The 16,571-nt window shown below is 40.6% G+C and overlaps 1 protein-coding gene across 2 annotated transcripts in view; it reads right to left on the reverse strand.

Annotated features, from left to right (window-relative positions):
* NHSL1 (NHS like 1) overlaps positions 1–16,571 on the reverse strand; it is a 150,862-nt gene that overhangs the window by 61,217 nt on the left and 73,074 nt on the right. Inside the window, exons 1-2 of one of the 2 annotated variants that reach the window (XM_025384312.1) lie at positions 15,193–15,452; positions 12,171–12,323 (exon numbers count right to left, since the gene is read on the reverse strand). In XM_025384312.1, the coding sequence (XP_025240097.1) occupies positions 12,171–12,323; positions 15,193–15,250 (211 nt within the window). In that variant the 5' untranslated portion in view covers positions 15,251–15,452. Of the gene's footprint in view, positions 1–12,170; positions 12,324–15,192; positions 15,453–16,571 lie in introns of those variants that run through there. The other variant, XM_025384311.1, reaches the window with a different exon arrangement.

The raw sequence follows: 16,571 nt of genomic DNA on the forward strand, positions 1-16,571 counted from the left end.
AGACTGCCTAAAAATTATTTTATAATAGCACAATTCCAAATGACTTCTCATTTCAATTTACATTGTATATTTAGCAAAATAAAATGAGCCGGTTGGGACGAACCACAGAGGGAAAATACACTATTAATTGTGGTCATCAGCTCAACAGTCTAACTGGAAATGAATTTGTTAACAATGCATTAACACATTTTAGAAAGACTGGTTTTCCCCCATGTCTTGGGATCAATATCTCTGTCACTGACACTAAATACCATAGACAATCTCGTTTTATGTAGAAGGGTTAAAAATAAAAGGCCATTTTGATTAATATTCTTGCTCTGTGATTAATTCCTATTAGAGTGAAATTAAAACCTCCAAAAACAAAACAAAACAAACAAACAACAACAAAAACCCTTAGGAGTTAAACATTAAAACTTGAGCCACTGGATAAACTGTTTGTTAGCTTTGTTTTTCATTGCACGCCATGGCAAGAATTACTATTAAAATGTCATTTGCCATTGCAGAAAATCAGCTTTTAACATTTCTTCTTGTCACGTGCCCAAATTAATTTAGGAAGCCTTGAAGAACTAAATCTGATTTAAATTAAGGTGAAAGCTTTCTGATGCCATGATTAATGCGAGTGTGCTGAGAGTCTGCAAGTCCTAGCTGAGCACCACCAGAGAGAGCCGCCAAATTGAAGGCGATCTCGTTTCACTTTAGAATTATAAAGCCATATCATTGGCAGCAGAGGAGCATCACCAAGGTTACTCAAGATCAAATAGCCTGCAAAGATTCTAAGCCAACACCAGAGACTTCGGTTGTACCGTGAATAACAAACCTTATCCACAGTACCTTCAATGTAGCGTTTTTATGCTGCCCTGAGTGAAATATAGAAGCCACTCAAGTTACTTACTTTATCGGGAGTTAAAATAGAATTGCTGAAACAGCAGACGGGCTGCAGACACAAAAACAAAACAAAAAGCCTTTGTTTAAACAATCCGTAGTGCTTTGTTAAGACCTGGGTCATTTAAATGACTGTCTTTGCCATTCTATCTTTTCTGTGTTGCTTACCGTTTAAAAAAAAAAAAAAAAAAAAAAAAAAAAAAACGGTGTGGGGGGTGGGGGCAACATGTCTCTTTAACTATCTGAAAAAGCAATGATTGTTCATTTTTCCTTTGCTCTTGTATCCGACTTCTCTCTCCCAAGTTAAGGACACCGAGGAAAGCACTTCTTTCAGGGTTACTGTACCCAGAGTAGTACTTAGTATTACAGACAATTCCATGCCACCAAATCCAAGAGAAGTTAAATAGCCCCTTTTTGTATATAAATCCCGTTCTGTTAATCCCATATTTTTGTCTGCTCTTTTCTTTTTTCTCAATAGGGCATTTAATCCATGGTTTCATCCAGCTGGGCAACTTTCCCTCAGGACAAAAATTCCAATAGAGCCTAATGAAATACCACACATATTTTTTTTAAGCCTTTAATAACATCATTTGTCTTTGAAAGTCAACCTAATTAAATTCACAAGACCTGAGCGAGACAGCACCAAATAAAGTCATCCTTTTCACCAAAGAGCTAACAAAATGGTGGGGGGGCCATATTGCAAGCAAGGCTCCCACACCATGTAATGAGCAGCCTCCATCTCTGGCTCCATCTCATAACATACTTCCCCAATTCCCTCTAGGAGACAGAGGCTGCAACCTCCGCCCCTCCGCTTTGCCCTGAGTTGACTGCCTCCTCCCTGCCTCTTCAGGGAACATCCTCCCATTCTCTTTCCATATCTGCAATCCTTTCCTCTCCTGTTGACTCCTTTTGTCTACGGCCCTGTTTGCATAAGCTCTAGTTTTTAAAACATGTTATAATATCAGCTGTACCCTGCCATCACCTCAAAAATACTATCCCTTCCCTCTCTGCTCTGCTGGCATCATTCACTCACCTTCATTTCTTTAAAAAAAATTACTTTTATTGGTTTTCTGCTTATAAAAATCATTCTCCGGCCGGGCGCGGTGGCTCAAGCCTGTAATCCCAGCACTTTGGGAGGCCGAGACGGGCGGATCACAAGGTCAGGAGATCAAGACCATCCTGGCTAACACGGCGAAACCCCGTCTCTACTAAAAATACAAAAAAAAACTAGCCGGGCGAGGTGGCGTTGAGTGCCTGTAGTCCCAGCTACTCGGGAGGCTGAGGCAGGAGAATGGCGTGAACCCGGGAGGCGGAGCTTGCAGTGAGCCGAGATGGTGCCACTGCACTCCAGCCCGGGCGACAGAGCGAGACTCGGTCTCAAAAAAAAAAAAAAAAAAAAAAAAAAAAAAAAAAANCTTCTTAATCTAAAGACTTCCTTGAAACTGCCCTTTCAGAGGTCACCAATCGCCACCTAACAACCAATTCAACAGCCTCTTCTTACAATGCCTCTCTCCCCACCTGTGAGCACCACGATGACTGCCTCATCCTGGCTGACTTTCTTCTTCCCGGTTGACTTTCTTCTTCCCCGCTTGTGCTCTTTTGCAGACTTCTCCCTCCCAGTGCCCTAAAGGAAAGCTTCCAAGCCTCAACCCTCCCTCCTCCTCACCACTGGCCCTCACCATCCCCAATCTCATCATTCCACATTCTCACCACTTGTTCCCCGGCTTTGACTCTGACCCCTCTCCTGAGTTTTAGGTGACTTTTCCAAACATTTTCAGGCCCTCTACAAACACAACAGTATTTGCAGTCCCAGTCACTGGACTGTGCACTGGGGACACACAAGTGAAAAGACATCCCTGTTCCCACGGATGTTACTGTCAAGTAGGGAAATAAACGTGCAAACACAATTATATAGTGTATCATAAGCAGTGGAATGGTGGAGTGTAAGCTTCCATGACAAGGTAGAAAAAGGCTTCCTGGGGCTGCCCAGGGGAATCCAGGAGAGGTTGTGGGGCACTCTAGCACCCAAGGATGACTCTCAAAGGGGAAACAGGAATTGGCCAGGTGTGAGAGGTTGTGGTTCAGAAGGGAAAAGGTATGGCTTGGGACATGCAGTGGGTAGAAAGAAGAACAAGACAGGCTAGCATTCCAACTGAAGGACTTTATCATTACACGTGAAGGCACAAAGTAAAAACCTGGATGGGGGAGTAGAGATGTCTGGGGAGCAAAGGTGATTCTGCAGATGAGATGAGACAAACAGGCTTGAGTTCAGGAAGGTTTCCAGATGCTAAGAGCTTAGGTTATATTCTGTTAATAATGGGGAGCCGGTAAAGAATTTTTAACTAGGACAGGCTGACCAAGTTTGTTTTAAAGATAACACCCAGAGGTGAGGCTTAATAATACCACTGCTATGAACCTTGTACACAAGCTAGTCATACATACATCTTATCTCTGGCTAGCTTTCAGCCTCTAGAGGAAAGCACTAATGTCATTCATCTTTGATTGCACTATAACATCCAGCCCAGTGCCTCACTTGCAGTATGCACTTAAGACAATTTTTCCATCCACATAGACTTAAGATGACACATTCCAGTTTGTCAGGACTTAGGCTCAGCCGTCAGTAATATCTTTGTGTCAGTTAACTTCACACATATTACCCTCAAACAGTTAAGTACTGAGAAGCCAATCAGAATTTTAGAGCTTAGCAGGGAACATAGAGATCATAAATTGTTTTTCAGAGGAGGAAGCCAAGTACAAAGATGGGATACGACTCCCAACATCCTGCAGCTTGCCGCTGACAACACTGCAACCAGAATTCTGGTCTCCCATCTCATCTTCTGGAATTGTTAATGACAAGACGTCAGTGATACTGCGGTTTTCCGAAATAAGAGACAATTATACTTCCTTCCCCTGTTCAGTGACTTTTTCAGAATAATATAGCACTCCTCCTGCCCCCCAATTCTATACCAATATTTGTTTCAACTAGAAAATGATTTAAAACTGTATAAATGAATATAAGTAATGAAAAATTTCTTGCTTGAATCTTACGTGGCTGGGCATGGTGGCTCACTTCTGTAATCCCAGCACTTTGGGAGGCTGAGGCAGGCAGATCACCTAAGGTCAGGAGTTAGTGACCAGCCTAGCCAACATGGCAAAATCCCGTCTCTACTAAAAATACAAAAATTAGCTGGGCATGGTGGTGCACACCTGTAGTCCCAGCTACTTGGGAGGCTGAGGCACAAGAATCACTTGAACCCAGGAGGTGGAGGTTGCAGTGAGCCAAGATCACACCACTGCGCTCCAGCCCGGGCAACAGAGCAAGACTCTGTCTAAAAAAATAAAAAAAAAGAAAAAAGAAAAAAAATTAAAATATCTTAGCCAGAGACATCTGACCTTTGCCTTTTGTACATCAATTTTACTAAAGTATTCTTTGGGAAGTAGCAAACTAGGCAAATTGTAAACTCAGCTGCAAGTGCTAAACCACTAGTGCATTTATTAATTTCAAATGTTTATCTTTCCTTCCCTTGTAACCTGTGCCTATTTTTTTAAGTCTATTGAGTTACTAATGACCAATTATAACCCTAAAAATAAGCACCAAACGCCATTAAGATGAAAGAATGGTTATAGATATTAATCAAACATGTCATGTGATGCTTCCTTTATTTCTCTTAGACTTATTTGAATTTTAATGAAATCGGGGGTGAGTGAGGAGACTTCAGGATCAACCATGAAGTCACCACCTTTAGGCAACAAAGAGCCAATTTGCATTTCTAAATTAACTGGCTAAAGAAACCAAATCCATCTTTGGCCATGATTTTCCCAGGGTGAGCTTTGTCCCTGTGAAATTCCATAAAGTGGAGGGCAGCTGAAAGGGCATCAAAGGGACAGGTCGCTTCAGTGCTCTCGAGGTCTGAGATCAGAATAGGCCAGCATGTGTGAGCACCAGGAACCCTTAACTTCTCTGGGTCTTGCTTTGCTTATCTACAAAATGGAAAGGGGGACTGACCGGAGGACTGGGAGGCTCCTTCCAGCTCCAGCATTCTAGGGGTCTTTCAGAGGTTGATGGTGAGTGGGCAAAGGCATCTTGCTCATGTGGATGAAATGAACCTGAGTATTAAGCGTCTGTCACTGTCATCAGAAGTGTTCCTTGTTCTGTTCCTTTATCCCTCCTCCCCACAGTATATTCTCTTTTTTTTTTTTTTTTTTTTTTTGAGACGGAGTCTCGCTCTGGCGCCCAGGCTGGAGTGCAGTGGCGCGATCTCAGTTCACTGCAAGCTCTGCCTCCCAGGTTCCCGCCATTCTCCTGCCTCAGCCTCTCAAGTAGCTGGGACTACAGGCGCCTGCCACCTCGCCCGGCTACCCACAGTATATTCTCTGGAGCACAACAGGTAGGAGAGAAAGCCCCAACTAAATCATAAGGCCATTTGAGATTTATAAAATTGTATCTGTGTTCCATTCCACTTCAATTAAAATGTACCCCTCCCTCCACAGACACCTGTAACTTCCACATTGAGGGGCAGGTACACTGAGATATGAATACTTTACATGAATATGTTCATTTCATTCCCATGTAAACAGATATTATGGTCTTTATAGATGAGAAAACAAGATCAAAATGTTCAAGAAACAAATAATATTAAACTCAAATAACCTATGCCTAGTATGTAACAGAGTCAGGACTGGAATTTAGATGTGACTCAAGTACTTCACATGACACCTGGACTTCTCCTGTTAGAAAGCAGGAACATGGCTGGGTGTGGAGGCTCACGCCTGTAATGCCAGCACTTTGGGAGGCTGAGGCAGGAGGACGGCTTGAGCCCAGGAGTGTAAAACCAGACTAGGCAACATGGCAAAACCCCATCTCTACAAAAAATGTAAAAACTAGCTGGGCACGGTGGTGTATGTCTATAGTCCCAGCTACTCAGGGGGCTGAAGTGGGAGGATGGATTGGGTCCGGGAAGTCAAGGCTGCAGTGAGCCATGATCATACCACTGCACTCCAGCCTGGGCAACAGAGTAAGACCCTGTCTCAAAAAAAAAAAAAAAGAAAAAAAGAAAAAAGAAAGGCAAGCAAGCAGGAATAGGAAGCTTCTGAAGTTTAGGTCACATTTTGACCTAAGTAATGGTTATATAGGTGTTCACTCTATTTCTTAAGCCGTACACGTTTTTATGTACCTCTCTGTGTTATATGTCATATTTTTTAAAAAGTTACAGAAAAAAAAGATGAAGCATTCAATGTGGTTAGCACCAGGTGGGCAAAGCAGATGTCCATCTTGGGCCTGTCTGAGGTAGTGAGCAGATGCATCATGCCGTCAGGGAGAGCTCTCAATCAACGTCCACAGGCCGTTCCTGCAAAGGCACCTCCTAGACAGTCCTGGGAAAGCGCCACAGGACCTTCAAGTGGAGAACCGATAGCGAAAGACAAGGGGTATCTGCGATATCTCAGGGACGCATGTGCTCTGGGCAGATAAATAAGACAGACAAGCAACCTCATCAAATCCAGAGGAGGCCCACAATCTCTCCCAAGACAAACATACTTGTCTACGCCAAAAGGGAGCAAGGAGGCTTCATGACAACTAAGGGTGGATGCAGACCCTCAAAGTCTGCTGTCGGTAACTGTAGAGAAATCTGGCTGGAACAACTTGGAAATCTAGTTCGTAATTTTAGGAAAGGTAAATCATTCTATTTTTTTTTTTTTTTTTTGAGACAGAGTCTCACTTTGTCACCAGGCTGGAGTGCAGTGGCACGATCTTGGCCCACTGCAGCCTCTGCCTCCCAGGTTCAAGCGATTTTCCTGCCTCAGCGTCCTGAGTAGGCTGGGACTACAGGCATGTGCCACCACACCTGGCTAATTTTTGTATTTTTAGTAGACATGGGTTTCACTGTGTTGGCCAGGATGGTCTCGATCTCCTGACCTCGTGATCCTCCTGCCGTGGCCTCCCAAAGTGCTGTGATTACAGGCATGAGCCACTGCGCCCAGCCAGTAAATCATTCTTTAATGTTAAACAGGTTGATGTGTGCACAATTGTTTTTAATCACTTGGTGTAAGTAGATATTTTTTCACATTGTGTCATAAATTCTCAACTCCTATCCTTTCAGGTATAATAAATATAGCCCTCTGACTTTGAATGACATAGGCCAGATTCAACACTCCTCCTTGTGCTCACACTTTTAATTCTAGAGCCATAGAGCACGCTGACCTGCTAAAATGCATTTCTTCAGGGAAGAGCTGTGACTAGAGAACATTTCTGATGCCAACAACAGCTGCTCTGTGAACTAATTCAGGCAGGAGCATACACAGAGACAGTAACTAAAGTGCCTGTTAAACACACTGTGAGAAATTATGTTTATCTCCCTCCCAAGTTGGGCTTTTGGGGGATGGAGCCTTAAAAGTGACATGTCTTTATTTCAGCCTTTAATATGCTCATAGTTGTCAAATGAGGTCTACAGGTGACAAAAAAGCAAAATCTGAAGGTCTCATTCAGCTTACTCCTATCTCTTGATTTCTTTTCTACTTAGTTGTAGCCCTTTCCATAAAGCTAAAAACTATGCAGATAAATGTTTAGCTAGCTTTAGGTTACTTATCATCACAGCTATCTCCAATGAAGTTCATGAAGGATTCAAACAATGCTGGATGTAAAAAAGGTAGACTTCTTCTGGAAACTCAGTAAGCAGCTGAGTGAATTCTTCACAGATAATGGGATCCATCTTCAAAAATTTATTTTTTGTTGCTAGCCAGGTGTCTATTGAACCAAATATTAAAATGCCATTTTTAAATCTGGGTAAAGGTTGAGTATCTCTTATCCGAAATGCTTAGGACCAGAAATGTTTCAGAGTTTGGATTTTTTCTGATTTTTGAATATTTGCATTATAACTACTGATTGAGAATCCCTAATCCCAAAACCCAAAATGCTCATATGAGTACTTCCTTTGAGCATCATGTCAGTGCTCAAAAAGTTTTGGATTTGGGAGCATTTCAGATTTCTAATTTTCAGATTAGGGATGTTCAACCTGTACATGTTTGTATCTTCATTAGCAGTGAACCATTACCTAAATCTCTAGTAACAAAACAAATCAACAAACAAAACCAAGACATTTAATCTAAGCCTGTGACCATCACATTTTATCAAAGTCTCCAGAGACTCTCCAACTGTAAATATAAAAGGTATCTGCTATATTCAGATCAGAGTAGAGCGAAACTATACATGGACAAGAGCCTGCTTCACATGCCATTTTACACATCTTGAAAGACTATCTCCTCTCTCATGTGAGGATGGGAGCAGGAGGGAGTGGGGGAGTCAGGGGACCTCCCAGGGCTTTTCTTTCTTCTTTGACTGAGCCCTCTCTCCCTGTGTGCACAATGTACCTCAGGCACACCTCCATCACACTACTGTCTGTTTACTACTGTAAGACAGTAAGCTTGCAGCAGCAAACCTCAAGCTCTGCTACAAGCTGCTGCCAAGACAGCAGGCCTGGCTCTTTAAAGTTGAGGAACCAGGAACTTTCATCCGTTCATTTAAACAGTCCTGGCATAGAACCGAACAGATGCTCAATATTGATTAACTTATGTCTATTATCCGCTTTTATGTACTAAGTCAAACTCAGTTTTTTCACCAAACATTTTCCAGTAATTCTGTGGCTTCTTCAGTTAATCTGTTAACTACTAAGGATTTATGCATTATTTTAAAAAGCATATGTTTACATTTCATTATTCATTTATTGATACTCGCTGTGTCATTTCCTTTCACACTTTATGGTTCCCAAGAGTAGACTAGCTCCCCATAAAAACTGACAGACTAATTCATACAATAAGCATTTAATGGCGATGAAAAAGCAATAACCTGTTTAATATTAAAGAATGGCATTCTTTTCTTAAAATTATGGACACAGTAAGAATAGAAGAAGAAACAAAATCGATTACTCATTGTGAATAATTAGCTACCTTTCTATAGTTTTAAGTAGAGAATGCTGAGGTTGAATGAACTTAGACTGATAATTTATATAACATCAAATCTTAATAGTGCCACATATTCAGGGACTGATTTTTTAATCCTCACTGAAATGAGGTAATTCATACCTTGTGCTCATGTTGTGTTTATTTCAGGTTGCTAAGATGATACAGGGGAAGAGGTCCATGAAGTTCTGTACATGTGGTTAAAAGTAAACAACTGAGAACAAAAGAACTCAGATAATCTTTCTCATTTCATCCTTCCCAACCACTGTTCATAAGTCTATAATTTATCTAAAATCTCTTACGAAGTTTTAAAATCCAGACTTTAAAGGTTGTGCTCCAGGAAGTTTCCAAAGTTATTAATTTTATTAATAGTAAATCCCTTTGATGAACCATTTTAGAGCATTAAAGCAATTATGAAAGCATTTATCTTTTCAAAATCAAATTCAAGTTTAGGCAAAACCAGTGGGGATATATGATATTTCATATAGATGTACTGCATATTCAAAAAGAAAAGCAGAAATGCCTATAAACAGATGTTCAGTTTTTCAAGGGGAGAGAAGTGAAGTCCTGATCTGGAACTTGAAAATACATGAAATAGGGAGTGAAGCACAGTTTCCTGGAGAGTGATCAAAAACAGTTGAGCCTGAATATTCAAACTCACACATACCTTCACGAAAGTGTTTTCTACAAGCCAGACCATGTAGTGCTCTGTTGCTTAGGAGCTGGGCAGAGAAATACTAACCAGGCACTGCCTCAGGGATTTGTCCTGGGAACGGTGCCATTTAACATTCTCATTAGTTATTTGGTGAAGGAAGGTGAGCTATAAGTAGAGAAGTTCCTGGTCACAATTTACTAAAGATAAATCACCAGAAACTAAAGGGATCTAGAAAAAACTCTGGTTGGGTTTAGGTACATTAAGGGACCAATATTATGACAGCAACAAAGCTCAAAGCACAACTCCAAGGCCATTTACAAACGAACCAAACAAATGCCATTCTTCTCATTTAAGATTGAAGTCACTAAAGATAGAGGTTACTCAGGCTAAATAAAAAGGAAAACCAACAATGCCCTCATTTCTAAATAGTCCAATAGCAAAGCTATGAGATACAAGATACTGGAAGATACATTAGATAATCTAAGCATTACAAAAGATGAAAGGAACAAAAAATAGAGCCATGATCTGAAATGTCTGCACAGTTCTGTTCAGAATACCAAATCTTTGGTGAACCTATGGATAGCTATTCTTTCTCTCTCCAAGCAGAAATTATCTGCTCTCTTTAATTCCCATACAGTAATTTTTGGTTTGTCTCCTCAGTATTTTCCACATTGTGATTTGCACAAGAGATGCAGGCATAAATTCTTTGAGAGCTAGGACCCTGCCTTTGTACTCTGCAATTCTGCCAGAATAACAGATTCCCAATAAATAAATCATTGTTAAAGGCAGTATAGTGTAGCAGTTAAGAATATGAGCTCCACAGCCTCAGACTGTCCAAGTTTAAATCCTGGTCCTACTGCTAATTAACTTGGAGATCTTGGGCAAGTTTCTAATCGTTGTGCTTCTGTTTTTCCATCTGGGCATAGTAACAGTAAGCAGTAGGATCACTGGGAAAATTAAATGAGGTAATACATTTAGTGGACCTAGAACAGTACCTGGCATTATAGGTAAGTGTTTAATAAATGTTATCAGTCATCGTAGTGGTGGTACATTAAAGAATGAACCACTTCATAAGTGACTGGTAGACAAGATAAAATTATTTATCTAGATTTTCCTTGAATCAATGACAGAATTTCTCCCAAAGTCAAGTCTTCCACAATAGGATAAAATACAGAGCCCCAGTAAAACTAAATTTCAGATAAATAAGAAATACTTCTTTGGTATACTAATGTCCCAAATACTGCATGGTAGGAGAAGTCTGGTGGGAGCAGTATCTGGTAGAATAAGAAGTTTGGTTTGTTGTACTAAGAAAGACTCTCTGAATTTTACAAGTCACTCCTTCCTCTTTGAAGAACTACTTTCCTTCTTTGTCACCTTTAGGCTGCCCTCCTTGCCACACATTTACTTTTTAACTTCAACAATAAATTGGGCCAGGTGTAGTGGCTCAAGCCTGTAATCCTAGCATGTTGGGAGGCTGAGGTGGGTGGATCACACGAGGTCAGGAGTTTGAGACCAGCCTGGGCAATGTGGTGAAACCCCATCTCTACTAAAAATACAAAAATTAGCCAGGTGTGGTGATGCACTCTTGTAATCCCAGCTACTCAGAAGGCTGAGGCAGGAGAATTGCTTGAACCTGGGAGGTGGAGGTTACAGTGAGCCAAGATCACGCCACTGCACTCCAGCCTGGGTGACAGAGTGAGACTTCATCTCAATAAGAAAAACAAACCACAATAAATTCAAGTAAAAATGAGAATTTTAAACTAGATATAGGAATACATTCTTCCTATATTTTCCACTTGACCAAGTATACCTTGCTCATCTGCTGTCAGAACCTAGGCTCAGAGAGCCCAGTTGGGTGCTACACAGTTCTGATAAATCAAACCATTTAGCACATCTTCAAAGTCTATATATAGGTCCTTCTTCCAGCCGGCTTGAACTAAACAGAACAAACAAATGTGTTCAAAAAAACAAATTGGTTTGAATACTTACAATGGTTTTAAAAAGACAGTGGCAAAACTGCCCATGTCAGCAGTGGTTTATTTGGATCAAATTAACACTGGTGGTTTAAACATGCTAAAGTGTTTCTGAGAAGGTGTGGGCTCCTGGAAATAGATTTGCATATCTGCAAATAGGCAAGTTTCTGCAGAGACCAGAACATCTTAGGCATGTGTATTATCCCATTTTCACAGTGCTGAAAAAGATACACCCAAGACTGGATAATTTATAAAGAAAAAGAGGTTTAGTGGACTCACAGTTCCACATGGCTGGGGAGGCCGCACAATCATGGCAGAAGGTGAAAGACATGTCTTATATGGTGGCAAACAAGAGCATTGACAACCAAGCAAAAGGGGTGTCCACTTATAAAACCATCAGATTTCATGAGACTTATTCACTACCACGAGAACAGTATGGGGGAAACTGCCCCCATGATTCAATTATCTCCCACTGGGTCTCTCCTACAACACATGAGAATTACGGGAGCTACAATTCAAGATGAGATTTGGGTGGGGACACAGCCAAACCATATCAGCATGTATTAGGTTGTATTTATGACATCATATAAAGACACAGCCTACTACACATTCAATAAAAGTAGATCTGGTTTTATAGATAGATATCAAGTTTATACTCTCAGGACCCAATAACCAAGAAAATAAGCTCACAGATGATGCCATCTTACCCCTCAATACTGATTTGAGATTGAGCTTGGCTTGGCGGTGCAGGTCCTCAACGCAGGGGGGTCTTGTGGTGGGAAGGAACACATTCTCCTGCTGGTGCCATGGGGCACTGTAGTGGACTGTCCATCGGCTCTCCTCATCTAGGTTGGAAACCGCTATAGAAAAAAAGATAGAATACATTCATGTGTCAACTTAGGCTTCATTAGCTACAAATTCATTACATCATGATGTGTTTCCATGCCTAACACATCCACGGGTAAGGGCAGGCAAGGGAGCAATGGAGCAAATTCCAAATTAGATTTAATCTTAGATTCCAGGGGTCTTGCCCACAGTGTTTTATTTATAAAGGAAAAGCTGAAAGTGTCCACCCTCCAAACAATGTCTTCATAGAATCATTTGCTCAGTTAACTGCCTCCCAGCATTTCAGGTCCTCCCTTTACTTCAATGTTTGAAAACAATGCACAGAATTGAAAGAGACTTCCAATTCCTACTTAACCCCCTCCCACACACACAGCAAATATCAGTTACTCAACTGTATAATGCCATTGCAACAGTAAATGTTAGACTGTCCTGACAGAAATGAATTTCCTACCAGGAGGTTTATAAGAAATATTCCCTCTCTACAGCATTATTTACAGAGCATCACTGTTATAAACTCAATTACATTTAAAAAAAATTAAGCATAAACATTCAATTTACATGTAAATGACATAGCTAATAGATGTGGAGATCCATTTGTGTTACGAAATTCCCTCTGCATTTCCTGCTTTCACGAAATGCTTTTATATTAAAAAATTTTTAAATTACAATGCAATTGACTCTTCCCAACTCAATCCAATTCAACTAAATTTTCCCAGCACAGAAGAGACCGAGACATTAGAGGATAAAATAACAGGTAAAATCCTGAGACTAAGATAAATCTCTATAATAATTTTTCTTTAAATCCCGGAGGCTTGAGACGTCTCTAGTTCATTTTTCCTGACAACACAAGCTAAGTTGGGGCATCAGTGGAGCCCAAAATGAGGCCGACAGCACCAAAACAAATTCATCAACAATGTTTTAATACTTTCTATATGTCTGCCATGTAACCCAGGCATAAGAGAGACTGGAAAGGTATTGGAGAAAGTCCTTGTGCTGAGGCATTTGCTTGAGGTAGCAAGTGTAACCCTTGTAAAGCCAGCAGATACTTGAATTGTGAGTGAGGAGCAAGTCTTCCTGACTCTGATCTATGCTATAGAGTTCACACTGGGTATCCATGTCCCCAGCATAACATGTACCCGGAAACTAGACCATAAAATGAATTCTCAAATAACGTGAGAACACATGCATAAACTATTAAATCCATTTGAAGATATCTAAAATTAACTAAACATACTCTATAGCACAGTTATTAGGGCTACTTTAAAGATCAAATGAACCAATATACATAAAGTACTTAGCTCATGAAATAACTCAGGTAAAACACGGTTGTGGCAGGAACAGTAAAAATTATTCTAATGAGGCCCCAAACTTCCAACCGTCATTGTCTCTTGTAAACCTGGGCCACAGGTTAGCGCTCATCTCACATACCATCTTTTCTACAGCTACTAAATTTTACAATCGTATGAATCTGAACAGGATAACTCATTTTCAAAAGGATCCCACCTTCTCCATAAGTTGCTAAATGAGAAAGTAAACATTGAGAATTAGGTATCAGGTTAAAAACAGAAATGTCCAGTGCGTTTTCTGCTTAGTGTTTGACAAAAGCAGTATGTGCATTCAGCACCTAGTATTTCACATAAACTCTTGTTGAGCAAATGTTTTGCACGGTGCATACAACTATCAATCTTAATACACAAAATCCACAAAGACCTGACTTTACCCTCATTTGTGTTTCAGAATAATCTAGCACTGGGCCAAACTCACCATATGTCCCCCCAAGTGTAGCCAGAGTTCATCAGTGTTTTATGCTGATGTCCATTTATTTTAAAGATTGAGTTACCATACTTCAGAGTAGAAACTATGGAAAATGAAAACTTTTCCTATGTGCCAATTACAAATCAAATCCAAGTAATGGCATTCGTGTCTGCACCATCAGTCGCACCATCAGCCCCACTGCACAGCTACCAACTGGCTCCTATGAGACAGTCTCTTTCGCTGGTGTTCCTCACTCTCGCCAGGGGCACTTTTAATCTGTCCATCCAAAGCAGCCTTCGGCAAGAAGCTGCAGAAAATCAGCACACCGTGCTGCTCTTCATAGCCTTCTCCAAAGCCCCTTTTATCAATGCCCCTACCCATGTACATTTATCCAGTTTAAATCACTGGTCCAAAAACTAAACTAAACTAAAATAAAACAACAACTATGTAAAAACAAAGCCAGGTAGTTATAAAAATTATCATTTTCAAGAGAATGAAGAAGCAACTAGATTAAAGAAATGTAAGTCAATGGTAAGCACACAATAAAGCCACACCACAAAAGCTCTGTACCTTACAACAATCACTGATCAGTCTAGACGGTTTGTGCTTGCTCGAGCTCTTAAATATACAACAAAGAGTGCCAGGGAGTTTTAGGGGATTATCTCCACCAGAAACATGTCATACATTACACAGAGGCTCCCTTACCTCAGCTGCATATTTAGCCAAAGAATCAAAAAATCATACACTGGATATTAAGGGAAACATAAATTAAGTACAATAATTTTTCCCCCTCTTCAAAGGACTTCTTTTGAAAAGCACAAAAGAAGTAAATTCACTTAAAACCCCAATCATAAATAAATAAGACATGCTAAGATCACATAATACTGTCCTAGAGTTACAAAAGTCTGAGGTATTTAAACAACCTGGTATAGAGTTTAACTCATGCCTACTATGCTGTTTCACACTCTTAATTTAATCACACAAAGGAACGAAGGACCTAAAACACACACATGGACACACACACACACACACACACACACACACACACACACACGGGCACACAGGGACATACGCACATACGGAAACATACGCACACAATAGGTAGCAGAGAGAAAAGGAACTACTTACTTTTCTTCTTAAAAAGTTTAATTAAAGACTTAATCTTTGCATTAATGAAGACCACCATTTCCAGGGCACCTACATAGAGCTTAGAAATGTAAATCACATTAAAAGCTCAGCCCATGAGGCAGGTGGCAAGCTTCGTCCTGCTCCAGATTCTAACTTTTCTTCCCCCGGTCTCATATCCTTAGACATCTGCCCAGGCTGATGTAACTTTGAGGTTGAGCTTATTGTCAGGCAGTTACAAACCATTAACAGTCCTTGAACCTGAAAAACTCCTACTGAAACCTAATCTTTAAGGCTGAGAGCAGCCAGTGACATCGTGCGCAGAAAGAAAGGGAAAGCCAATCACGGTTCTTATTTGCATGACAGCCACATCAGGCTTTCTGCCTCAGTGCCCATTCATTCAGTTTTCTCTCCAACAGATCAGAAGCTCCCCCTCTCTGAGCCCACAAAAATAGTGCAGATTCTCCTCTATGGAAGTCAAGATGAAACAAATGTGTTCCCCATTTCACTAAGCCACTATGAACATCCAGATCTTTTACAGGAGCTGCCAAGTCTGAGAGCAATTCCAGTTAATTCAGGGTATATGAGATTTGAACTGATTTAGGGGGTAAAAAAGCCAAACTATTGTTTCCCAACCACGCCCCAGGCTCTGCCTCCCATACCAAAGGAACTTGTACAAGCAGTAAAACTTTAGAATGGAATCTCCAAGGAGCTGCAAATGATGACTTGGTTGCATTTTTGTGCAAATTAGGATGCCCTGTCTTCTCACCCTTCTTTGCCAGTGAGTGAGAATCAGCATTGTGTGTTCCAAAGCGTGATGTTATTTGCATCTAGCTGCCACAACAATCAAGGAAAAAAAAAAGAAACCACCAAAAAAACACAACTTTCCCACTACAAACGAGAAATTAGATAAAGTACCCTGATCACTTTAATCTTTATTTTAAATGTAATTGTCACCTAAGCTCCTGGTTTTCAGAATTCCATAATCGCCCTTCCCTCACAGTCGTCTCAAACAAACATTATCTGAGTTACTCTTTAACTTGAATATACCATCCAGAGTGCTGGTTCTTTTGCCCATTTGCAATTAACCACAGAGGACTAGGGAAGCACAAGCAGAGATGGAGAAATCAGAAACAGAGTGTAAGAAGGCACTGGAAAAACATATTCCAGGGGTAAAGGGATAGGAGAAAAAAAGAATATAGATCAGGAAATACTATGAAAAGGGAAAAAGGAAAAGAACCTTCCTCGCATCTCAGCCCCGTTCCACTTCATGGCCAAACACTTTTGAAACAATTTTGACAACCTCTTATTTCATAGCTTTGGGCCAGACTTATAACTCAATGGAAAAATGTAATAATCCACTAATTCAAAACATTTAGTTT

This window comes from Theropithecus gelada, chromosome 4 (assembly GCF_003255815.1).
Source record: "Theropithecus gelada isolate Dixy chromosome 4, Tgel_1.0, whole genome shotgun sequence".
In the NCBI taxonomy this organism is placed as follows: Eukaryota; Metazoa; Chordata; class Mammalia; order Primates; family Cercopithecidae; genus Theropithecus; species Theropithecus gelada.